Source organism: Carya illinoinensis, chromosome 13 (genome assembly GCF_018687715.1).
Source record: "Carya illinoinensis cultivar Pawnee chromosome 13, C.illinoinensisPawnee_v1, whole genome shotgun sequence".
Classification (NCBI taxonomy): Eukaryota; Viridiplantae; Streptophyta; class Magnoliopsida; order Fagales; family Juglandaceae; genus Carya; species Carya illinoinensis.
In genome coordinates, this window is record NC_056764.1 from 6,027,535 (window position 1) to 6,053,535 (window position 26,001).

General features: G+C 37.8%; 1 protein-coding gene across 2 annotated transcripts; it reads right to left on the bottom strand.

Annotated features, from left to right (window-relative positions):
* Positions 1 to 4,705: 4,705 nt before the first annotated feature.
* On the bottom strand, positions 4,706 to 20,587 carry LOC122291909 (probable LRR receptor-like serine/threonine-protein kinase At1g06840). Of its 2 annotated transcripts, XM_043099955.1 has the most exons (20): positions 20,336 to 20,587; positions 19,701 to 19,851; positions 18,609 to 18,680; positions 18,375 to 18,446; positions 17,118 to 17,261; positions 16,931 to 17,002; positions 16,762 to 16,833; positions 16,405 to 16,479; positions 15,771 to 15,839; positions 15,541 to 15,609; positions 15,296 to 15,367; positions 15,034 to 15,120; positions 14,776 to 14,844; positions 14,057 to 14,535; positions 13,275 to 13,433; positions 7,090 to 7,373; positions 6,617 to 6,668; positions 6,135 to 6,385; positions 5,785 to 5,919; positions 4,706 to 5,289 (listed from the first exon to the last, which is right to left on the bottom strand). In XM_043099955.1, exons 1-20 carry the CDS (start codon positions 20,439 to 20,441, stop codon positions 4,936 to 4,938), a joined length of 2,844 nt encoding a protein of 947 aa, XP_042955889.1. In that variant the 5' UTR covers positions 20,442 to 20,587; the 3' UTR covers positions 4,706 to 4,935. The 2 variants fall into 2 exon arrangements, with proteins under 2 accessions (XP_042955889.1, XP_042955890.1); XM_043099956.1 differs by lacking the exon at positions 18,375 to 18,446.
* Positions 20,588 to 26,001: the final 5,414 nt, after the last annotated feature.

Sequence of the window (26,001 nt, forward strand, 5' to 3'; positions counted from 1 at the left end):
ATTACTTGCCCTACTGCTTTTTCATATATTTATATATAAAAAATAATTAAATTTTTTTTGTTATTTTTATTTTTTTCTAATATCTATTTATTTTGGTTTCTATAAAATAAATACAAAAATAAAAATATAAAGTTTTTTTTTGTCAGTTTAAGATATGTGCCTAAGTCTGAGTATTGGACTCTTACGCTATTCTTGTAGTAGTCCCAGTAGGACTCTCTAATTTCTAGCACGTGCATAGACTCACGGCACTTATGTGCCTTAAGTTTTTTTCCCTTGCCTTGTGTCGCATACATGCCCAGCCCTTTCACACCTTTTTTGCACGACATCCATCTCACTCACACATTTCCCCCTCTTTTGAGACCCAACCGAATCCTTCATTCACTTATATCACTAGTTAGACTTTTGAAATTCTATAGATCATCCAGTTCTACTCATCTTTGCATCCTAATCAAGGTAAGACCTTTGTGATTTTTGGACTTCTCAAGTTTCTAGGGTTGGTATATATTTCAGCCGATTTATGAGGGGCTATTCATTATCTGTGATTTATTTGGCTGGGTTGCGTTGAAATCACTATGGTTGCTCAGTTGAGTATTTTGTTTGCATGTATTGAGGATGATTTTTGAGTGGGTCCTTAGCCTTTGTCATTCGGTTTTCATAGAATGCCCACCAAGTGTTTGTTTTTTTGTCTCAACCAAGTTGTCTCAATCATTTGCTCATTATTTAACATCCATTCATACTCATACATCATGTGCATTTAATCCATGAAAACTTGATATACATGGGAGTTGTTCATCATGTCTTTTTTAGTATCTTCATCTTGGCACACATAAGTGATATTTATTCTATTTTGTGTCTTGTCAGATTAGTGACAAAAAGGGGGAGTATTGGAAGAGCAAATTGGAATATTTTGATATTGTGAAATTTAGGGGGAGTTTAATGAATTTGTTGAAAATAAAAAGGGGGAGTAGTAGAATATTGAGGGGGAGAACTAACCTTTAATTATTATTGAGACTAGTTTCAAGGAATGTTCTATGTCATTACTTTTCATTACTGTATTAAGATTTTTTTCACGAGATCTTGGTTTGCTAGTTGTTTTTGTCTTAGGTACACACTACATTCATCAAGTTGGTTTTATGACTGATCCGCCAAATGGAAGATCGTAGATGCAAGACATTCATCAAATTGGTTTTGTCACCAATCCGCCAAAGGAGGAGATTGTAAAAAAAAAAATTGGCTAGGATTAGATGACTAAATGATAAAGTTTATGTTATCATTATTTGATTAAATTTGGATGAATGTAAAATAAGAGATGATTTTATCTTTAACAACATTGAGTTTATCTAGATGTTTATTAGGCTGTTTAGATAAGTCAGTTACATGAATTTTGAATCCATAAGAGTCTGAAATTATCAAGACCCGAAACTGAACACAGATAAGAAACTACAATGAAGAGTTATCGCGAAATGTTAGAAACCTGTCAGGAAGCGTTCTTGCGACTGTCTCTACCCGTCAGCAGAATCCTACTGTGACTAGAACTCTTTCCAGACTTTCTATTTAAAGGGATTCGGTTATGTATTTTTTAAGGGACTTTGAGTCATGAATTTCAGAGAATATATTTTTGAGCATTTATAAGAGAAAATTCACTAGAGAATTTTCATTGAGTTTTTCATCTCTTCTTGAGTGTGATAATGCTTTGAGTGTGAAGGAACATCGATTGGATTTCAGCTTCTGGAGTTACAGAAGGGAAGTCAACATTTGAAGATCATCAGAGGTTTTGGTTGCTACTGCGGTAGAAGACAAACAGGTTGTTTGTCTAGGCAAGTAAAAGAGTTGAATTGCAAAGGTTTTGTAATTGGTTATTATTTGTAATTGTTCTTCAAATAATAAGATTGACTTTCTTGGGTTTGGCTGCCTCGTAGGGTTTTACCTTTAAAAAGTTCTTTAAAAGGTTTCCCTTTGTAACCAATCGTTGTGTCTTACAAAGTTGATTATTTATTTTAAAGTATTTTATTCGTTTTATAATCTTGATAATTGAGATCTAACCTATTTGTTTAAGGAAATTGGTAGACAATTTTATGGTCCACATGGGTACATTGGGAATTTCACCGATGAATCAACCAGTGCAAAGGGGGTAGAGGAGGTGATGGTTGAGCTAAATCAGCATCACGGAGGTGGGCATCCTCCTTCAAAAAATTTGCCCACTCCTCCTCAAGGAAGGATTCATTATCCTTGCCAAAATAGGAGGCGTGGGTAGGAGGAAAAGAGAGCCTAGGCTCGCTACCAACTGTCGAAAGGTACTTTTCCCCAGAGACGGTATCTGGTAAGCTCTCAGTGGAAGTTTGACGTAGATCAACCTCGCCGCCTGTTCCAATCGGGCGTGGAAGGACATCCCTTGTGGCACCTTCTATCCCATCCACAGGTAATGCGCCTGGCATTTCCCTGAGGCCACCTGTGGGCAAAACTATGGTCGCCTTGGTAGGGGCAGCAGTAGAAGAAGGGGGTGAACAAGCTCCCGCTGAAGTGATTGCATTAAGATTAAGGGCCGCAACCACTCTGGCGCTCAGCTTGAACTGACTCACCCGCCCCGCCAACACAGGAAACTCAAACGCAGGGGCAGGTGTTGGGGCAAGCTATTGCCTCTTAAACACGGCCTGGGGGAGGCGGTCAGGCCAAAAAGGGCCAGGTCAACTAAGCTCTCCATGTCCTTCAGTCTCCGAGAACTTGGCGGAGACGGGGACGACAGTGGCAAGGAGGGCTTGGTGGTACTAGGCGTGGTAGAACCCTGGCTATGGCTCTCCCCTGATGATACTATAAGGACCTCCGGTTGGGACAATAGAGACTCAGCGGCGGCCAGCTACGAAGACTCCTGAGAGGGAGTGCCCTCCTGTGGCATCAAGACCTAGGGGTGCTAGAATCTCCTGTAGAGCAAAAGAAGGCGGAGAGGAATTTCCAGAGTGAGCTTTCTTTTGGCGACCGCCTACTTCGTTCTTCTTCTTGGTTCTTTTCTCTCTCTTCTCGGCGGCCACCTCCTTTTCTCCATCATTTTTCTTTTTGCTTCTTTTTGGCGGCCTCTTCCTCCTCCCCCCTTCCGAAAGCTTCTTCCGCTTAGAGGATTTAGACCTCGCAGTTTTCTCAGTGGGTTTTGGCAGGGGAGGAGGAATGGTGTCTGTAATCATGAGTCGCGCCCTTGAACAAAAGACAGGTTGGGAGACTTCAAGAACAGATCAATGTGGTGGTCAGCAACTTGTCAGTCCAGAGCGCCTCTGGATTGGCTTTGGCCCAAGAATCAGCTGTCATGATTCGAGCCAATTCAGGACGCGACAGAGGCGGCATCTTAAGCCATAGATTCTTCTCGTCAGGCAGAGGGTGCCAAATCCTTTTAATTGGAAAATCACGGAAAACTTCTTCCATGCCAGGGTATTTCCAACCTTGGCCGGAGATATAAAAGAACCTAATGGTCCACGCCTTGGCATTGAAGTGGCAAGTCTCAAACCGGGCCAACGTTTACCCATCATCTTTTCTACAGAAGTTGAGAACGTTGCCTTTGAAAGCTTCCCTCAGGTTATAGAACGACAAAAATTCCCGAGCGATCAGATCAGGATACGGGTCCCCAAGAGGTTCCAAAGCCATACGAAACACAATGCAGTCGCAGAGATATGTCCTCAACGCGTAAGGGTGTAATTGAGAGGGAGCAATATTAAAAAGGTCCAAAAGGTCGCGAACAGGGCGGCAGAAGGGGAGCCTCAACCCGTTCTGCAAAAGAGAAATAGTGATAGCCACTCTAGGGGTGAAGCCCTCGCTATCACAAATTCTGTGTTCAGGGAGGCTTAAGACAATAGTCGCAGGAATACAAAAGTCTTCCCCAAATCTTGGGAAAATGTATCTCTCGGAGACCTGAACACCATTGGTGCCCAGCGAAAACTGTGCCCTCAGGGATCGCAAAGGGACTTTCGGAAACCTCGCCTTCAACTTAAGAAGTCATTGAAGTCATTGGGAAAAGGATAGCAAGGAAAGAGCAAGATGAGCAAAGAGCAAAGATAGGAATGAAGAAGCAGAGAGTGTAACAGGGGAAGCAATGAGAGACAGCGAAAAAATGAAGTTTTGAAGGGTAGTGATATGTAAACGTCCAAACGGAAAGAAAAAGTAACTCAACAAGAAGACTAACCGGCGCAAATAAACTGTCTGTCTTATCTGCCACAATAGCGGGAAATGATATCAAATCTGTGGTTCTTCGTAACAAAATCTATATGGGGGGAAGGAAAGAATGTAAAACGGCCAGAGGGCGTGAAGGTCGTGGGTTGTTTGGGCCCATGACCATGTCTACATATTTTCCAAGTACCCAAGCCCATGCAATCACACCCAGTACTTTCACAGCAATAAGATTGGTCGAAAATAAATTCCATCTACCAAAAGGCGAATAGAATTGGCAGGGTAGTTGGAGGGACCATTCCAACCAGAGGGCCCTAGAACATGTAAAAAAGGCCCATAATACATTAAAAATCAAGAAGCCCAGAGTATTGAATAAGAAAGGAATCGTCTATATACTCCGTTTTCTTCTTTCACGTCTTCTGCTATGCCATTTAACTAAGCCTACATTTTTTGAAAAGCCCAATAGGCTTAAATGGAGGTGATCAATGAGTAATGGCCCAAACAAAGAAAATTTAGAGAGAGAGAGCATATTAGGTGATAACACTGAAGGGATTAATAGGAGCTGAATAACCTTAGTATGGAAACATGCTTCATTTATTTATTATCATTAGTTTTTTGTGGGCATTATACACCACATTATGATATTATCTAATGGTCTAAATACATTGTAATAAGAGAGTAAAAGACTATAAAGAATATAACAAACTAGGATCATTGAGAAAAAGTTTCCCAGTTCAAACTTCCAGGATGTTACAACCTCACAACCAGTTTTTTCCCAAATGCTTTCTACCTAGGCTTGATGACTGGCATGACTTCACTAACAAGGTTGCTTCCAGATACATCTGATGACACATAAGGATACTTCACTCTAGAGGATGATGACGACGATGGTGGTGGAGTCACAACTTTTGCCACATTTGTGAACATGTGATCTGCTGTTATGGCATCAGCCTCCGGCATCCTACTGCATATGCTTTCAAGTTCTCGAACCACCTCGGCCATTGAAGGTCGTGCATCTGTCTCTTCTTGGCAACACTTGAGGGCCAAGGTAAAAAACTTCACTACACTTTCAAAAGGATAAGACCCCATCCGCCCATCAATGATCGAAAAGATCATACTAGATTGATATGCAACATTAACCTGAAAAGGATGAAAACTATTTCCATAAAAAATGTACATATAACAGACTATTATATTAGACACTGCAGGGCATCTAAAATGTTATGTTCCATAATAAAATACTGACCACATGCAAGATATTTGACTCTAGCATGCAAGATATTAAGAAGTATAGGGTTTGACAGAGGTCTCACTCAAGGCTGAAGGTAACTATTGTTTAAGAAATTCATGTCTGCTGACTTATTGAAGCTGAAACTGAAACTTGAAAAGGAGGATATCCCTCACAAGTAATTATAACTATATAAAATGAGAGAGAGAGAGAGAGGAGAGAGAGAGAGAGAGAGAGAGAGAGAGAGAGAGAGAGAGAGAGAGAGAGAGAGAGAGAGAGAGAGAGAGAGAGAGAGAGAGAGAGAGAGAGAGAGAGAGAGAGAGAGAGAGAGAGAGAGAGAGAGTAAAAGCTGCTTCATTATTTTTTATGCTGTAAGAATAACATAAATTACAGAACAACAATTTCACCTCTCTAACAATGTTTTTGCCATGTGAGATTGGCTGCATCCCAGTCAGGAGTTCTAGAAAAACAACACCAAGACTATAAACATCACTTTTGTCTGTCAGCTTATGAGTTAAGAAGTACTCTGGATCTAGGTAGCCCTGCAAAGTTATAACAAAGAATGAGAAGATAAAGAAATAGATACAAGTTACTTTCATCTCTTACGGCATACCATTAAGCCTTTCATCTAGTTTAGGCTCCACTTCTTTCATTTTAAAAATAGAGATATTGATGCAAATTGTTGTATAAAACTATAACTTCAACTTATGCAAAAGATCAAATTCTCTTTCCTGAATATCATCTATACAAGTCTTACTGGTGTTCCCCTCACAACTGTGGATACATAAGTAGGAACGGTCCCTTCAACATCTGCAACTGGGGCAAGTCGTGAAAGTCCAAAATCAGCAACTTTTGCTGTGTACTTAGAGTCCAATAAAATATTGCTAGCCTTTATATCTCGGTGAAATATCGGAGGATTAGCATCTGTATGCAGGTAGAGGATGCCCTTAGCTGAACCCAGGGCAATTCTCAATCTCATAGCAAAATTCAGAGGATGTTTAGCCTTGGCTGTGTTGTTTTACACACATAAACAATCAATTAGCCCATTTGTAAACAAAGACTGAGAAAAGAAAAGGCTGTTCTGTTTAGCTTTTAAAGAAAAAGACATAAAAGAGAGAGGTGGGGGGAAGTGTGCTGTTGCAAATCCTATATTGCAGTTTTCACTTGCATTCATATGCAATGAACAGCACTCAATGGTGAAAATCAAGAAAAGTAAAACTTAAGGATTATAAGGATTACCAGAAAGGTTATCCCGTAGAGTACCATTTGACATAAACTCATAGACCAACATCTGCATACACAACAATACTCAGATGAAGCCTTTCCCAAAGGTAGTTACGTAAAATTGAAATTATTTTTTGGTACGATTGCTTTGGTTAATTGTAAAATGAGTTGTAAAGGAGTTGTAGGTGTACCATTATCATTCTAATAAAACCAAATTCTATATTTCTTTAAGTTTCCTAAAAGATAAAAAGATTCTTATATTTTTGGATAGTTTAGGGTTGTCTGAAAATTTTAAATTTGGAAAATAATTTTTATAAACTTTTCAAAGGTATAAAAAAATGACTTTTTTGGGTCAGCGCACCCAGACCCGCCATTGGTTGGAAAGAATTATCTCCTCATTGATTCAGAACAAGATTAATAAATACTCTAAATTATTGATTTTCTTTCGATATCATTCGCAGTTGAGATAAAAAGATAAGAAAAGGCACCTGTTCGCATTCTTCGTCACAATATCCAACTAAAGACACAAGGTTTCGATGATGTAACCGTGACAACAATTCTATCTCTGTCAAGAACTCCTTCTCACCCTGCAAGGATCCCTCTTGTGCACGTTTTATGGCCACTACTGAACCATCAACCAGAATTCCTTTATAAACTTTTCCATACCCTCCTTGGCCAGTCACAGTGGAGCTGTTAAAATTGTTTGTAGCCGTAGCCAATTCTCCATAAGTGAAAGACTTCACACCATCAATTTTCATGGAGGCCTTAGATGCTGCATATTAAATAAAGGTCAAAAGTTGAAAATGAAAGCACGGTGATAGGCACTGCATATAAAGATGTTGTGCCCATTGTTTAAAAATGATCGATACAGTTATGAATCAAACTTTTCATTCATATTTCCAAGATTCAGATAGTTTGAGTACAAGTGCAAATACAGATGTGATAACAATGTACACAAGAAAACTTAAGAGCATGTTACAGGTCCTCAAAACAAGTGAATGTAATCCAATAACCAATTCTTAGGCAAAGTAAAAACCCCATTGATAAGATTACATACTATCCTGAGATATTTCTTACTAGAGCAGAACAGAATGCTGAATTTGAAGCTCATAAACATTGACTCTTTAAAACCCTTTTTAGGATTTGACAAGATTCAATGAGCATACATGTAAAAAATGAACTCATTCATACCAAAGGGCCTCGTTCAGATGGGTCTTTACTACAGTTTTTTTTTTTCCTTCATTTTGTGATTCGACTTCATTCACTGCTCTGATATATGAGGTGTAACCTAATTCCCATATTCAAAAATTCAATAAAATAGGAGGGGAAACACGTATCACATCCCTCTGATAATTCAATGAACAAATGATGACTGGAAAACCAAACAAATCCGCATCCCAAATCAACAAGGATGGGCCATACAATTTCACTCATCAACTTTTGCTAACGAAAGAAACAGTTGGTCAAGCTCTTAATTACTGTATGAATTAACATCAAGCATTAAGACAGCTTTTGTAACATATCAATAACTAACAAGAAAAACAGTAAAATAAATAGTGCTATCATGGGGTTGAGCAGCCTCGAGCCCATTTGGCCAAGCTTATTTTGAGCTGTGCACTGAGCTTGTCAGGGATTTTAGAATGGTTTTAAGTTTAGGCTGAAGTCAGGCCGCTCTGAAGTTAGCAGAATCAATTTATCCTTAGACCAAAATAGGTTTATCGTATATGTATGAATTATCGGAAATTTTATACACACATACACACTGCTAAAGGAAATGGACTCTGCCTTTGATCATATATTTTTCATGTATATAAGAAACTTTAAAGTGATGGCTACAATGAGAGAGGTTTTGTACAGAGAATATTCTAGCCTAGGTAAGGTTTGTTACAAGAGGGGTGACATGCACGCTGCTCATGCAGACAAGGTGAAACCGTCTTCAGTGGGAAAAAGACTGTTTTCATTATGGTGTATCATTCGGGCTTCATGTGCAAGCAGGTGGCTAAGAATTTCATTTGGAGAAATAGGAGTGACGCGGGAAGTAACAGTGGTAACAAGGCCGTCATATTCAGGTCCAAAACCAGCAAGAAGATAAGGAACAAAATCTTCAGGGGGTAAGGGATGTCCTGCGGCAGCCATGGTATCTGCTAAAATCTTATCATTACAAAAGTAAACTGAGATTGTATCGGTTCCTTTCTTGAGGGAGGCTAGTTTGAGTTGGGTCTAGAGAATTCGGGATTGAGAAGCAAAGGCATATGTGGACTCGAGAGAGAGCCATACTTCACGGGCAGAAGTACAGCCCACAACTTCAGCCATGATAGGTTCTGATAAGGAGGAGATGAGCACATGCATCACTAATTGATCCTGCTCAATCCAGTTATCATATTCGGGGTTGGGAGCAACATTGTCAAGTTGGGATTTAGGGGCAGAGCAGGAGCCATCTACGTATTTGTACAAACGTTGTCCACGAAGATAAGGCACAAGCTGTACTTTCTATAGGAGATAATTTTATAGGGTGAGTTCGACATAAATGGTGAGGGAAGGATTAGGATTCGGAGGCTTGGGAGGCGCCATAGACGTTAGTCCTTTAGGCTCTTGATACCATGCTAAAGGAAATGGACTCTGCCTTTGATCATATATTTTTCATGTATATAAGAAACTTTACAGTGATGCCTTTTTATAGGAACGGCTACAATGAGAGAGGTTTTGTACAGACAATATTCTAGCCTAGGTAAGGTTTGTTACAAGAGGGGTGACATGCACGCTGTGTTGTGCCTCCTACCTGTCCGAAAATCACACAAAACAATTTTAAAGTGGTTCAGCAAATTGCCTACGTCCACTGGAACCTCTTTTATAGAATTTGTACAAGATTTACAAAAATCTTCAAATTCTCAATTCTCTCCCTCACGTCCCTCTTTCTTTCTCTTCTCCCACTGCCCTTGATCTCTCACCGCAGTGAGGATGATTTAATCTTCACAAATCGTCTTCTTTTATAAGAGAAATCATGGGGGACAAATAGCCACCCTTCTTGACCAAGTGAGCCTCCAATGGTGAGTGGGTGGGTGAGTGGTTGGTGGCTGCAGTTGGTGCCTTATACAACAAAGAACAAAACGGTGCATGTGCAGCCCTTCATACTTGGGTTGATTCAACAATCACCCCCTTCATCCAAGTATGCCATACTAGGCTGCTTGCAAACTGATTTATTCTTCTAATAAATGCACCTCTTTCTTTGACATGAGAGATTTATGCTATCGAATACGCTCCAATGCATCTGCAGGTACGTCTTCAAATGGATGTCCAAATGCTTCTCCAAATGCATCTTCAAATGCATTAGCATTGTCTACATCCACGGAGCTTGCAAGGGTTTTTCTTCAGAGGAGATTTACAAGTGCTTCACTGCACAATCTCAACTCTCTAGGATTCTTCTTTCACTCGAGTCCATGAGTCCGCACTCATGTACACCTTGAGCAAACTGAGCTTCACTCGAGCCACAACCGAGCGAACAATCTACCTGGTGCCTTTACAGCTTTCAAACCAGGCTCCATAATCCTACAATCACACCAATCTCCAACTTGGAGACTGATTTTCAACATACTAGCCTCTATCTCCAGCATGATCCCTTATCATCTATACAATTTTACAGCTCATGTCTTCAAGTCAGAAGACTAACTAAAGTGATGCATAACTTTAGTTCATCACGTACAGTGCCCTTAATTAACACATACATACAGGGCAACACATCTCCCACTGCACTAGGAATCAATGGTCTCGCACGGACCTTGACACATATCAGAGAACCTATTGCTGAGGTCTTCATCTCCGACTTGACTGACTCATCATCCTGCTGCTGTCTTCAGTCGCATGTGCCCATCTTGTGTGCAGTTTCTGACTTGCATAATCTTCCTTCTTGCAAGATTTCTTCATACCGTAGTTCACTACCTTCATTCAGCAGGATATAGTTTAAGGTAGTAACCACCATGGAAGTCTGATCGTCTTGGCAGCCATGTGATCATCAATTTTAGGTGTAGACATCCATGGAACATCTGACGTTTTGCTCCCATCTCTCACACCTTTGCTTCATGTCGTGGTCTAGGGAGATTTCTTCATGTCCTTATCTAATTCACACGACTATTACCACAAGCCAAGACAAATGAATCATTCGTGACCTTCCATGTCTTTCTGAGAAAATACTACTGAATGACTATTGTCTTCAAGCTGTCTTTAACAGCATTGTGCACTGCAAGAAATGCAACACCATGTATTTCTTCAGTCACCATATTCACAGCATCATTCACAATTTTCTCCTGATTTTAGCAGTCTCTTGTGGCCTGTCTTGCCACAATTTCTAGCGAGTCATCTGTTGTCCAGATCTTGACTTGCCTCTATCCTTACTATCAACATTTAGGACCAACAACTCTAGATCTTGCCAGAATCTCTTCTGCGCACCTCCTCATCTAGGATAAGATCTCTTACATTAAGAAACTTCAACTTTGACTTCTTTTCAGAATTACTCATAGCCATTCTCATGAGCTCCCAACTTTTTGACCGCAACGCCAAATACTATTGGGCAACAATAGTACCTTCTGCCTTTTCTGAAGTTGAACAATTTCTTCATCAGCACTTTGTTATTTGCAACTGGCTTTTTAAAGAAAGCCACAATGAGATCCGATGCGGTTCTCCTCTTAATAACAATATGCTCCATGAGTTGTATGACTGCAAAAAACCTGCTGATATAACAAGTTAATCAGCATCGTCCAATGATCTGAAATTTGCTCCATCAAATTTCACGATCCCAACTGACTTAAATCAAACCCAAACGAACTGAGTCTATCTCGACTCCAACTGACTACGATTAACCCCAAAATAAATGAGTCCATCATGACTCCGACTGGCTACGATCAAGCCCAAAACAAATGAGTCCATCATGACTCCGGCTGGCTACGATCAAGCCCACAACTGATTTGCAACTATGAACTGTTCAAATCGAAAGTACCGATGGTGAATCTCAACATTCCCACCGTACGGATGAGTCCGGAATGATGCAAATAGTTTGACATCACCATTTGATCATTGCAATTGGACTCCAACTGGCGTAGATCTAGCCCAAAATGATCTGCAACACATCGACAGTTCAGATCGACAGTATCGATGGTGAATCTCAACATTCCCACCATACCGATGAGTCCAGAATGATCCAAATAGTTGGAAAGCACTATTTGATCGTTGAAATCGGATTCCAAATGACTTAGATCTAGCCCAACATGATCTACAACTGATGGACGGTTCAGATCAAAAAGTACCGATGATGAATCTCAATATTCTAACCGTACGGATGAGTCCGAAATGATCCAAATAGTTAGAAACTATTATTTGATCGTTGAAATCGGACTCCGAATGACTTAGATCTAGCCCAAAATCGATCTGCAACATTTGGACGGTTCAGATCAGCCTTCTGCTACAGTAGCGCGTGGGAGCGCGTGCCTGAGCGTGGGGGTGCGTGGGAGAGTCTATTCCACGCGTCTTCTTCCTCCAGATGCGAGTGGGGGCGCGTGGGCGCGTGTCTCCCACTCGTCTTCTTCCTCTGACGCGATTTAGGCGCGTTTGTGCACTCTCCAACTTCCAGGAGCGCGTACAGGCTCCTCCGGCATCCGTTTTTGATGCCGTTTGCGGCAACGGATTCGTCTTGATGCGAAGAACATCACTGTGTGGTCAAAAGTTGATTTCGATCAACTTTATTTTTCTAGACAGTACGAAACCAAAGCTCTGATACCATTTGTTGTGCCTCCTACCTGTCCGAAAATCACACAAAACAATTTTAAAGTGGTTCAGCAAATTTCCTACGTCCACTGGAGCCTCTTTTATAGAATTTGTACAAGATTTACAAAAATCTTCAAATTCTCAATTCTCTCCCTCACGTCCCTCTTTCTTTCTCTTCTCCTACTGCCCTTGATCTCTCACCGCAGTGAGGATAATTTAATCTTCACAAATCGTCTCCTTTTATAGAAGAAATCATGGGGGACAAATAGCCACCCTTCTTGACCAAGTGAGCCTCCAATGGTGAGTGGGTGGGTGAGTGGTTGGTGGCTGCAGTTGGTGCCTTATACAACAAAGAACAAAACGGTGCATGTGCAGCCCTTCATACTTGGGTTGATTCAACACGCTGCTCATGCAGACGAGGTGAAACCGTTACATGATTCTACTAAAATCCTTTGGCTGTGATCCTTTTGCTATGGTGACCGTCTGCTCCTTAACACACACACATATTGCAGCTTATAAGTCAACAACTTTGTCACCAAAATTGTTAACATGGTAATAACTAGTTGTTCTTGAACCTAGAGATGGTCTCAGCCAATATAAAACCCAAGTCTTACAGTATGTTTCAGTAGACCTGCTTAATATGTTTCTAATCACAGCCCAGTCCAAACTTGGCGGAAACTTGTACAACAGAATTAGCTGAGGAAAGGTAAGATATTGAGCATTTCAGGCCAGGCTGAGGCCTTCCCACCTCAGGATAAGCTTGGACAAGCATCTCTCTGGCCTGATTAACAGGCCTAATTTGGGTGCAAAATAGAGACAATTGCAGAAACAGTGAGAAATATTACAAATCTACCTAAAAATCTGAACATCAGCTTAAAAAGAAAAAAAAAGAAAAAAAAGAAAAAAAAAAGATACTCACCACGACGTTTTCTTGAAATTGCACTGGTTTTCCTCACATGCCTTCTAAGTATCAGAAGAAAAACAACTGTGGACAATGTTACTGCACCTGCAATGGCCCCCAATACTATGCCAGCCAATGCGCCTTTGCTTAAAGAAGATCTTTGAGGGGTGGGAATTGCTGTGGGATTAGTAAATACTATGAGCATAAATTGACTCCAAACTATCCATCAATATTCACCTCAAATATGATCACATCAAAGGTGATAAGATATGACTGTGGCATAGTTTGCCTTTGAGTGGGGCCCAGTCATTAGTGATATATGGTGTGAATTTGGAGATGCCTTTCTGTTTAATATCAGACCATGTCTTAATCGACCATGCAAACTAAAAATCATCTTAAACAAGATGAAGCATTGCAGCTTTTTGTTTATGTGCTGAATCACAGAAGTGCAACCATATAACTAAGATGAAAGCATTGAACTGGAAAGATGAAGCCCATGTAACTCAGAGTGACAAGAATAGGCAAGCATTCTATGCACACAAAGACCAGTAACAGAGAATAATGCCATATGCTAAAAATATTTTTTAAAGTATAAAGTAATTTGATGGAATTCAGTAAGTGTTCTGGAGAATACATTCTTCAACCTTTTTTTTTTTTAAAGTTAAATAAATTTTATTAAAACAAATTAAATACGCGTAACCCAAGCATACAAGAACATTCTTCAACTTCTAAAACAAGCATCAATTCTAAATTCAGCAAAGATGTCAAAAAGGACTTCGGATAAGGGTTTCGAGACAAACCATCTTTGTAAACGTCCAGCAGAATGAGGTTCAGAAGTTCATAAGGTCCAAAGATGGGTGGTTGAGCAGGTATTTTCCATGATTCAAACAAGGTCACGAGTCGCTGGACCTCACTGTGATTGAAATGATTATCTACTGGAAAAAGCTTCAAGTACATTTTCAGTCGTGGTCCTTCTTCCCATTCAAATGAATCGATGTACAGTTGATGACGGACTAATTCTAGACCAGATGTCAAGGAGTCCTCAAACTCAAATCTGTACGGAAGGAAATCTGAGAATCCAGGACTTTTTAACCGATATCCAACAAGGAGAGGGGCAGCACAGGCACAACCATCAGATATGGGGGAATCTTCATAAGAGGGTGGACAAGAGCAAAGCAAAGTGTTATTTGTTGGACTCTGACTTTTACTTTCACCCTCACTTTTAGATCCACAAAACTGGACTAGGTTTGCATTCGAGCATAAGGGATTCCCTTGAAGCCTGGAAGTCAAGAATCAAAACATATCACATGATCATTATATCAATTGACTATATCTATTCCACCTAACAATACTTATAAAAAGATATCTATTCCCCCTGAAAACACTAAAACAAAAAAGAGCACATCTACACTCTTTTACCAAGTAGTCACCCTAATATGAGCATGGCCTTTATTACACATGAAGATCTACGTGCCATGAATTGGGACATTTAAATTAGGTAGCAAGTCTAGAAGCAAACCAGACAGTGACATTTGGAGGTAGATCAGTACTGCCTGTAATATTTGAAAGCTCATTGTTCTGCAACTCCCTGGAATATGGATGAGGCAGCATAGAAAATCCAGTAGGTTACAACTTTGAATGTCACAAGGGAGCATGTGAAAATCAGAACAAAGAAGCAACTTTATTTAAGAACAAGGCACTTGAGAACATGAATATGCACTTCCAAACAAAGACACTCTCAACCAAGGTAATAGTAACACTGTCATTCAGCTCTTACACGGTAAGGTTTTCCATTTTGTTCAAAGTCCTATTTTGCCAAATGCTGGATGGAATAGAGCCACTTAATGAATTGTTTGCAATTAACCTGCCATGGGGAACAATTCCAGAATTAAAGTCATTTATTCTATTAACACCTTGAATTCATTGACATAAATGGACTAAGTATAACTTAAGGTAAGTGGAAACAAAAGGTTGTATAAATATGAAGTAAATTACAATAACATTGAACACAAAAGGATGAAACAGCAAGTACTACTCACAGCCTCTGGAGACGAGGAAGGCCCGAAAAGTTGATGGGGATTTCTCCAGTAAGATGGTTGTTTGATAAACCACTGAGTATATTGTTTAAATAATAGATTTCAGAAGTCAAGGGAAATCTTAGCGCAAATTATCTTTAAAAACTGAAAGAAAAATCTTTAAAACTATGTGACATCTGAAAAATAAATTTAAACAAACATAAAAAAGCATGCATATTACATCTTATTAGGAAGATGCAGAATCTTACATAGTTGTAATATTCTCAGAAAGCCTATCTGGAGGAATGGGTCCATTTAGCTTGTTTGAACTGAGGTCTCTGAAATTCAAATAAATATGGTATAAACAAAGTAGAAGTAGCTAGCAGAGTTGTCTTTGACAAGTAAAAAGAATTGAGCATGAAGCATTTAGTATTTTTGAGAAGCTCGTCCTTGACCATCTTATAATGATTAAAAATAAAAATAAAATACGGTGACTTACAGATAAAGAAGTTTTGGTACTCTGCTCATATCAGGCATTTCTCCTTGCAAGTTGCAGTTCCTAAGGCTCCTAGTAAACCCAACCAAGACGTAAATCAAAATTTCTCAACATGGACAGGTGAAAACGTGAAAATTTCATGATTCCCTCTTGCATATAAAGCTTCTAAGAACATGAAAGGTTTGTGACAGCTGATGAAAATAGTGTAGCTTCTTTACAACTCAGGTAGATTACGTACAGTCATGTTAGTTATCAAACAGCACAGGATTAGTCATAGGAAAATACTTTTTTTTTTTTAAGTTAGTCATAGGAAAATATTGACACGTTCAGTATACAAGTGAGTGATATTTCAAACGATGCAATGCCTTCTTGCCAACTTAGTTGGCTTAAACAACTCCACATCTTCATTAACATTTCCACTTACATCCCTTTTCAATCGACGTTTGACTAATTAATTTATCATACAAAATATCATTCTAGCTGTACTAAATTATTTATACATAGCCAGTATTTTCCTCTTTATTTTAGTTTTTTATGTTAGTGGAAAAAGAGCTTCTTCTATGATTGGGAAAATAAATAAATTTCCTCTTCGCTTCTGAAACCTAGTTACAAACAGAGGATAATGATATGCACTTACAACTTTAATAACTGAGACATATCGCCGTAAGAAGCTGGAATTGTAGTCCCATTGAAGTTGTTGTTATCAAGTTGACTGCAAAACAAAGACAATGAAACTTTACACCAGAGTACTTAAGTAATATCCAGAGTATTTAAGTAATCTTATCTTGTCGGAGAAGGAAAGCTTAGAAATCATAACCTTGTTCAAGTTGGGAAGCAAAAGAAAAGGACAAAAAATTCATATATTTTGGACATAATAACACTTGAGATTGAAATAAACATACTGACACTCAAGGATAATGGGAACCATAATCAGTAAACTTGCCATTTTGAAGCATATCTGACATAAATATATCGAGGGTAGTAGGAACCATACAGTATTTGTAATTGTGGCATTTTGGAAAGCTCTGGTGGTAGATACCCTGATAAATTGTTACTATCAAGAAGCCTGCATTAGCAGAGCTGAAGATGGTCACTGATCTCATGAATTCTACAGAAAGATGAATCATCATTAAATACGAAAATATGACCAATCACTGGCTTACAAGTGAACAAGACTTGGCAATTTGTATAGCTCTGGCGGGATTTGCCCACTAATTGAATTGTTGTTCAGGTGACTGCTCAGATGGGACAAAGAAAAACAGGACAGAATTTAGAAAAAAAAAAAAAAAAATTGTGAAGTAGGGCTAGTCTTTACAGTACTATTTTGAGACAATATGTGAAAACACTCACAAATGCCCTGTTTTGTTCAAATTTGCAAATGAGACGGGTATTGGTCCTGATATGTTGTTCTCGTCAATTTGTAATATGTTCAAGTTTGGAAGATAACCAAGCTCTTTAGGTAATGGACCCGTTAATTGGTTTCCACTCAGAAGCCTGGACACATGGAGTATTAAATATGGAGTAAGAGAAAAAGCCAATGTATTGCATATTAAAACTTCAGAATCGTGCCAACATATCAAGCAGTGGCGAACCTACCTTATGTCCATTTCCCTCCAAAAAAAAGTTTTAAAAAAATTCAAAATATACTTTATATTTTATTTATAATTTTATAAATATGGCAAATGGCCCCCCAAAAAAATTTACACTCCCCATATATTCTTTAAAATTTTCTAAAATCTCGATATATTTAGAAATGTCTCTATTCAATTTTTTATCTTAGTCTCAAAATTTTGTATAATTTCTATATATTATTTATTTTTAAGGATGTAGCTCACCAAAATTAAATTAAAATTAAGTGTAGAAAAAATAATAAACTTATTAGTATGGATCTCCAAGTTTTTTTTGTCATACAATATTAGACTTCTTAATATGAAATCCAAATTGAAAATATAAGAAACATCATTTAAGCTTGATAATTTATATGAAAAATAGTTGAGAGATTTTATCCTCTAGACTTAATTGAATAAAAAAAAATTATTTAAGGTCTCAATTATAACATTATATGCTTAACATAACACAAAAATATCTAAATTTTGTATAAAACTTGATAAACTAGCTTACAAACTAGAATTAAATATGACCTTTTAAAAGATCACTTGATAATACTTTCTATGAAAAAAATAAATTCTAAGTATTTCATTATAAAAATAATAATGGATTAATATTATTCCATGAAACATTATCGTCATAATATATTAAGTTGTGTTTTTTAGAATTTTATTTCTATGTATATGTAGCAAATTATCAAGATCTAATATTTTATGAATTTTTAGTTTTTTTTTAATTTTATATAAACATGTCACACAAAAGAAAAATTCCCCCCCCCCCCCCCCCCCCCCCAAAAAAAAAATTAAAGTTCCTGGTTCCGCCACTCATATCAAGTAAATTAGTTCACACATGGATTATCTCTAATACTATGTAGAAATCAAAATTTTGGAATACATTAACTAGTATCTTATCTGCTTTTTTTATTGGAATAAGCATGAAATCATGTGATAACGATATTGAGTATCTAACCTCTCACATAGAAAAAAACGATCAACTTACAAGAGTTCCAAAGACTCAAGATTGCCTATCTCAATGGGTATACTCCCACTTATGTTGTTCCACATAAAGTTCCTTTAACATAGCAGATAGAGAAAGTGAGATACATGACTCAAAAGCCACCACAGGGTAGAGAAATTTTTTTCCAGAATATCAACTGACAGACGTATCCATAAACGTTTATCAAGAAAAAGATGTGAAGCACCAAAAGTATATTTCAGAGATGCTTCGCCTTACAATATTGTCAGGTTTGATAAGCGGCCAAGCTTTGACGATAAATTTCCTAACAATTTCAATTTCATAAGTTGCCTGCAAAGAGAGTTTTTGATGATTGAGTCAATGGCCAATCATTATTCATGCTAGTCATGAGTAGTTTTTGAATAAATGAAAGAACACTAAAATTGTCGATATTATGGATGCATTTACCACATCTACACCATACTCCAACGAAGTAGTCGAATTTATAATTAAAGCTCCTTGGAATCGCCTATAAAAGCTAGTTCCATCTAGTGAATATCTTATACTGAATACGATGCTCATGCAATGCCTTTACAATTCTCACACCCAATGTGGCACTAAATGCAATATGGGATGTCACAATCACCCCCACTTCCTACTTAAATCTTTGGCATCCCCGTCAGGCCCCACATCTCATGCAGTGCTAAATTAACTCTACCATTTATCGCAATCAAGGGATTCGCCAACCATATCTGCGTTGTGGTCACCAGCAAAATTTTGAATACCGTACCGATCAAGGCATTTAAATGAAATATTTTAATATCATTATCATTTGGTATACCGTTTCGTGATAGTCGATATATGAATAAATTATACATAAATATATATATATATAAAAATTATAAATAATCTGATATAAATTATGAGTCAAAAAATGAGCTTACAGTTTGAATAAATAAATAAATAAATAAAGTAAAGGCCAAAAGACTGGCCAGTACGGGCTGGTACAGGCCGAAATATCCGACAATATTTGAGAAATACGAAACAGATATAATACTTATACCGGACTAGTATGTACAGGCCGATACGGTACGATATTTGAAACATTGGTCACAAGTCAAAATTATAGTTGAAACTCCCTACAATCCCTTGTAAAGCCCAATTTCACTTGGTAAACCTGTGTGGAATTCGGCTATAATGACGAGGATAAAGTACGGATTCATGAAGACATGTTGGGGATATTTTCTAGCAAAATTGAGAAACATGTGTCCAGTATTAAAATTAAGTAAAGTGAAATAAATATGAAAATTATTGGCGTCAATAGTCCTCCCTGATATAAATAAAAGATGGGAGAAAAGGCTAAAATCATACAATTTCAGAACATGTCGATATCCATCATTTGAAGTCCCATTGGAGCACACAATCCCTGTCCAATTTGACGTGCATGGATCTCCTCGATTCCAATTTCTCAGATTGTTATTTGGATCTATCAAGCTTCTCTTGATTTCCTTCAATGCCTTCACTGCAAATTAATACAAGTGTTAACCATCATTAGCTTGAATAATGCAAAGAAAGCAGACTTATTTAAAAAATATACATCAAAATTGTTAGCAGAGCCAAGTTTGAGCATACACACTTCAAAACTCAACTATATGTAGCACTCTTCGCCACTCACTAGAGGGAAGTGAGTATTTGATATGTGAAGTTACTACAAATCACTTGTTAAAGGATTTGCATAGCTAAGATCACTTGTACTTTATTTCTTTGGGCCATAGCCGTAGATTTTAATGGTCTTGGTTTTCATGACTTTCTTGTTTTCATTTCTTCTTCCTAGATAGGTGTTACCTCTTGGATGCCATCTTGTGTCTTTGGAATATGCCTATTCTTATCAATACAATCGTTTACTTATAAAAAAAACATAGCTAAAACGCCTCGATGTGCAGGGAGAGCCCTTTAAACAAGCACTCTCAAGAGTGTCATTGCCCAAAGAAGCAAAGGAAAATCACCTTCCTCCGGATGAGTGATGGAATTCTGTGCTCCGGTGAGAAGTGAAGACCAACACAACCATGAAGTTAAAAATATTCCATAAGTCCAGGCTGTTGATTGATACATCCCAATAAGACTGCCGGACTCTCAAATTTCTCCTAGTATCTAACTTTGGGAATTGTTCTAGTATGCGAGCAGTTCTCCACCTTATTATTGGAAAAAAGTACAAGAACTTGGTGGATTGAGTTCAAAGCAGCTGAATTTGTCAGAAGCAAAATAAATATTGGCTTTTATAACACTGGGAAACAATGAAATATAAAAAAGAAGGGCAATGATAAAAAAAAAAGGAAAATGATAGATTTACAATTACCGTACTATTTATTTATTATTATTTTTTTTTATATTTGATTTTTTTAATTTTTTATTTTATTTAATGATTAAGAAAGTGATTATTAATAAAATTATATTTTTTTAATATTTTCTTAATAATTAAGAATGTTAAAAAAATATTTAAAAGAAAATGATAAGAAAATAAAAAATTTTAAATATTTTGTAAGTAGTAAATGGGCTTATTTTTTCAACATTTTCAGTTGATGGAGAGCCCACAAACTTAAGTCAACATAATTTAGCGTCTTTCACACGTGCAAAAGGAAGGAAAAATGGAAAAATATTGCGTTTTCAAGACCTGGTCAGGGAGTATGATCCGATCATGGTCAAATACAGTTCCATTTTTGCAGAAGATTCCTTTCACATTACTGGCAAGAGGTTAATTGGCAAGCGGCAGTATATATTTTGTATGGATCATCTTAAGACAAGACTTAACTCGGATTTTTCTATTCTTCTTAAATTGTTGAATGTTCTAGTTTTCCCTGGTATCATCAAACAAAGAATAAGAATTGAGGATTTCGATCTCAATCGAGTTTAAGTTTTTTGGTACTTCTATTTTCCTGATATCAGGTGGAGACCGTGGAGTACACGCATAATGCAACAGTTCTCAGTGTTGAGTACTAATTTTCTGGCGTTCTGTGTCTTATTCATATGCATCAGACAGTAGCTTGAACTTATGAATAATCATCCAAATAATTCTATGAAATTGTCAATGAGATCCAAACATATCCACAACCATTTGATACCTTGTCAAGCACGGAATGCTCACCTTCACGAAATGGAGCAACTCTACATAAAAATCCACAGAAATATCTTTGTGGAGGAAGGATCAGAAACTTCAGTGTAAAGCTGCATATATAGAAAAACATGAAGTTGGAGACAGATACATGCATATGGGGTAGAGGTGATGGAGATGGTTTTGGCTTTACATGGAATGGCTTGGCTTCATTCAAGTCTGTGGTTCGAGCCTGAAAGTTGGTGCCAAACAAGAAAGATTGGCTGGTCCCCTCTGGTCATGATGAGCAGAAATGTTTGGTCCATTTTTTCCAATCCAAAGTTGTGAAATGTATAGGAAAGCATCACCTTTTTTTTATCTTCTTTGTTTTCTATCCAAAACTTATTCCAATCTTAAGCTCATTTTGAAGATGTGGGACGTAGGGTTGAACCATGATTTACATTTTGAAGATGTGGGTGTTGTATCATCAGGCTATAGGCCGTTGGCCATTATGACCGCTTTAATTTATACGTTGGCTCTCAATATTCTATTTCTTATTTCTTTTTCATAGTTCATTGAACTTTGTCTGTCTTTGCTCCTTGGCCAACGCTTTTTTCTTATTTCTGTTTCTATTTATCAAAAAGAATATAAGGTAGAAATATTTGAGGCTTCCTACCTGAAAGTAGTTATAAAAACACTCATATTTGCTTGAATTCCATCTTTTATATTGATTAATTGGCTCAAAATATATTTGCTTAGTCAATGGAAAGCAGAGACCTTATACAATATGGTTCAATCTCTTAAGTTGGTCCATTCATGATATATTTATTTTCATTTTTCCGGGCCAACTATCAAATCCTTCAGTAACCCAATGTTGAGGATTAGGTAAAATGTCATATCCTCTTCTGAATGACTAATAACTTCTAAATACAGATATGAGGGGGGCATGGCGCTGGTTGATTGGCCTATGCATTGGATCTAAAATGAGAAGTTGCTTTTGTCAAGTTTAATCTGCATAAGAAAGCCTGATTTAGGAATTCCGATAATTATTTTTTGAAAAAACAAAAAAACTAAGTCAACACTATCATTATGACCATATTAAAAAAAATTAAGAAAAAAATTAATAAAAGTTGCTATAGAGATATTGAAAACCATAGACAATTAAACACTGGTTTTGATTTCAAGCAACAAGTGGCGAAGGCTGAGGTAATCGAAGACCGATCAAATCTATCATATATGACTTTTATGGTTAATTTTGAAGTCTAATGGAATATATCTAAATTATAATTCATTATTTTTATATTTATTTTTTTTATTTTCATTGTTGTTTCCTTTTGTTTATTAAAAAAAAAAAAGATCATCTCTTGGACATTTGGTCCGTAAAAATTAAATCGGTGGGATATGAGTCTCTATTTTAAGTAGAGTACTGTCACTTAAATGGTTTGTGTGTAGAGAGCTACAGCAGTAGTTAATACCATTCCAGTCACAAAGGAATTTGTGTACTGGTAGAGTTCCAAATGTCGTAGTTGTCTTGTGATTTGGAAATTGTTCTGTATGTATCAGGTTATGGATATAACTTTTCTCTGATGAATGAATGAAGTTAATTTTCCATTAAAAAAAAAAAGAAAAGGAAAAAACAAGTGGGGAAGGGAGCCATTGCGAGTGATTACTTGATTCTGAAACCATATCTCATGTCCTTTATATAGAGAAAGGAGGATGTTCATTTTTATCTTATCTCCTTGTATGCATATGTTCACCATTATTGTTGGAATTTGTGCTAAAAAACCCAGAATCTTTAGAAACAGTATCAATGTGTAAGCTCTAAATTACTACTTTTTGTTCAACAATGACTACATATTACCTCAATCCATGTCTTTATTGGTTAAGATATGATTGGGGCATATTTTGTCCATGAGCGAGGACAAGTCATAAGTGACATATGGCAAAAGCAAGGAGTGGAGCGACAATATGTTGTTGGGAACTGTTCTGACACAGAGATGATTATAAATAAAGGAGAGACGAAATTTAATGTGGTTCGACAATTGCCTACGTCCACAGCTGCTGTAATTTCACTATGAAAATAATTTTTTTTTTTTGACAAAACCTCTCTCTGCTCATCCACTCTCTTTCTCTCTTCTTTCTCTCCCACACTCTGTTTGCACACACATGCAGCACACTCTCTGTTTACTCTCTGCTGCACACTGTCCGCACACACACCCTCATCTCATCACAACACTTCTATTTATAATACTGATGGGGAGTTGTTGATGAGAAAGTGCAATTGAGAGAAGGTGCAGCCGCACCTTTTGAATTCGGTGCATTCGGTGCCTTATGGTGCATTAAACAAGCACATGCCACCCACCACTTTTGTCTCCATCCGCAACAATCTCCCACTTGGAGACAAATGAGTCTACATATCTTTATAGCAACCATCACAGCAACTTCAAGTCATGCCTTTAAGTACGAAGTCCAACTGAAGCTATACACAGCTTCAGTTTGTCAGTAGTAACTACTTTTGTGAACATGTTTGCTGGGTTCTCTGTTCCTCGAATTTTCTCAAGTATCAGTTGTCCACTATTAAGAAGAGATCGGATAAAATGGTATCGCAACTGTATGTGTTTTGTTTTGGAATGAAAGGCTGAATTCTTTGCAAGAAAAATAGCACTCTGACTATCACTGTGCAGAATACCTTTTTCATTCTTCTTTCCCAATTCTTCCAAGAATGACTGCAACCAAACCATTTCCTTCTCTGCTTCAGTTATAGCAACGTATTCCGCTTCTGTAGTTGAGAGAGCAACAATCTTCTGTAACTTAGAAGCCCACGATACAGTTGTACCACCCAGCGCATATACAAATCCAGTAGTACTTTTTCTGCTGTCAACGTCACCTGCTAAATCAGCATCTACATATCCCTGTAGTTTTAAACCTGCTTTTGTAAAGCATAGTAACGTATTTGAAGAGCCTTGTAGATATCTTAAAATCCACTTGACTGCTTCCCAATGCTGCTTTCCTGGATTACTCATGTACCTACTCACAGCTCCCACTGCTTGTACAATATCTGGCCTTGTACAAACCATGGCGTACATAAGACTACCAATAGCAGATGCATAGGGTATTCTGTTCATGCATTCTTGCTCTTCCTCCGTCTTTGGCCACTGATCCTTAGTTAGTCGAAACTGACTAGCTAAGGGTGTGCTCACTGGTTTCGCCTTGTCCATGTTAAACCTTCTGAGCACCTTCTTCACATACTCCTCCTGCGAGAGTTTGAGAGTATCATTAGACCTGTCTCTAATAATTCTCATACCAAGGATTTGTTTTGCAGTACCCAAATCCTTAATCTCAAACCGCTTTGGCAACTGCTTCTTCAGTTCATTGATCTCCTCGATGCTTGACCCTGCAACGAGCATATCATCCACATACAACAGTAGGATAATATAAGACTTGTCAAAGTTTTTCATATAGCAACAATGGTCAGCCTGCAGTCTTGTAAATCCATTACTGCACATGAAATTGTCAAACTTCCGGTACCATTGTCGTGGAGCTTGTTTTAGGCCATACAAGCTCTTATTCAGTTTGCAAACTAGATTCTCTTTTCCCTTCACTGAGAATCCTTGTGGCTGGTGCATATAGATGTCTTCCTCCAAATCACCATGAAGGAATGCAGTCTTCACATCTAACTGCTCAATATGTAGACTCTCTGCAACCACAATTGCCAACACTAGCCTGATCGTTGTCAATTTTACAACTGGAGAGAAAATGTCTGTGTAGTCGACATCTTCCTTTTGTTGAAACCCCTTCACGACCATTCTGGCTTTGTAGCACTTGCTACCATTGTGCTCTTCCTTAATTCTGTACACCCATTTATTGTGCAAAGCTTTCTTGTCTTTTGGAAGCTTAGTTAGCTCCCATGTTTGATTTGACATCAGTGACTCCATCTCATCTTGCATAGCTTTTTCCCACTTGATCGAATCTTCTATTCGTAGAGCTTCATCATAACTTTCTGGTTCACCACTATCTGTTAGCAAGATGTAGTGTAGAGATGGTGAGAACCGCTGTGGTGGCCTGATTGTCCTTGAAGATCTTCGAATAACAGTGAGTGGTGTACGTTGTTCGATCTGTGTATCATCATTCTCTTGATCCCCGTTCTGATCAGTGTTGACTCGAGTAACATCAAAGTCAACGACCTTAGGTTTCTTTGGCTGCTCTTCAGATTCAGCTTGTGACTTAGCTTTGTACAGAATCTGCTCATTAAATATCACATTTTTACTTATGATGATTTTGCAATTTTTATCATTCCAAAATCGATAGCCAAATTCTTCATCACCATAACCGATGAAAAAATATTTTCTAGATTTGGCTTCTAACTTGTTACGATCAGTAGAATTTATGTGAACATATGATAAACAGCCAAAAACTTTCAAATGGGAAAGATTTACCTTCTTTTCGCTCCAGACTTCCTCTGGTAGATCGAAGTTTAAGGGAACTGAAGGTCCCCGATTAATCAAATAGGCTGCAGTGTTAACTGCATCAGCCCAAAAACATTCAGGCAATCCTGAATTCAGCCTCATGCTTCTGGCACGTTCG

Excerpts from the sequence above, each read along its gene's own strand:
- LOC122291909 (XM_043099955.1), bottom strand. The coding sequence starts at position 20,441 with ATGTATCAATCAACAGCCTGGACTTATGGAATATTTTTAACTTCATGG. Across the intron at positions 7,374-13,274 it reads AATTTCAAGAAAACGTCGTG|CATCTAAGGCCTCCATGAAA; the intron begins GTGAGTATCTTT and ends TTTAATATGCAG. Across the intron at positions 6,669-7,089 it reads GTGACGAAGAATGCGAACAG|ATGTTGGTCTATGAGTTTAT; the intron begins GTGCCTTTTCTT and ends TTGTGTATGCAG.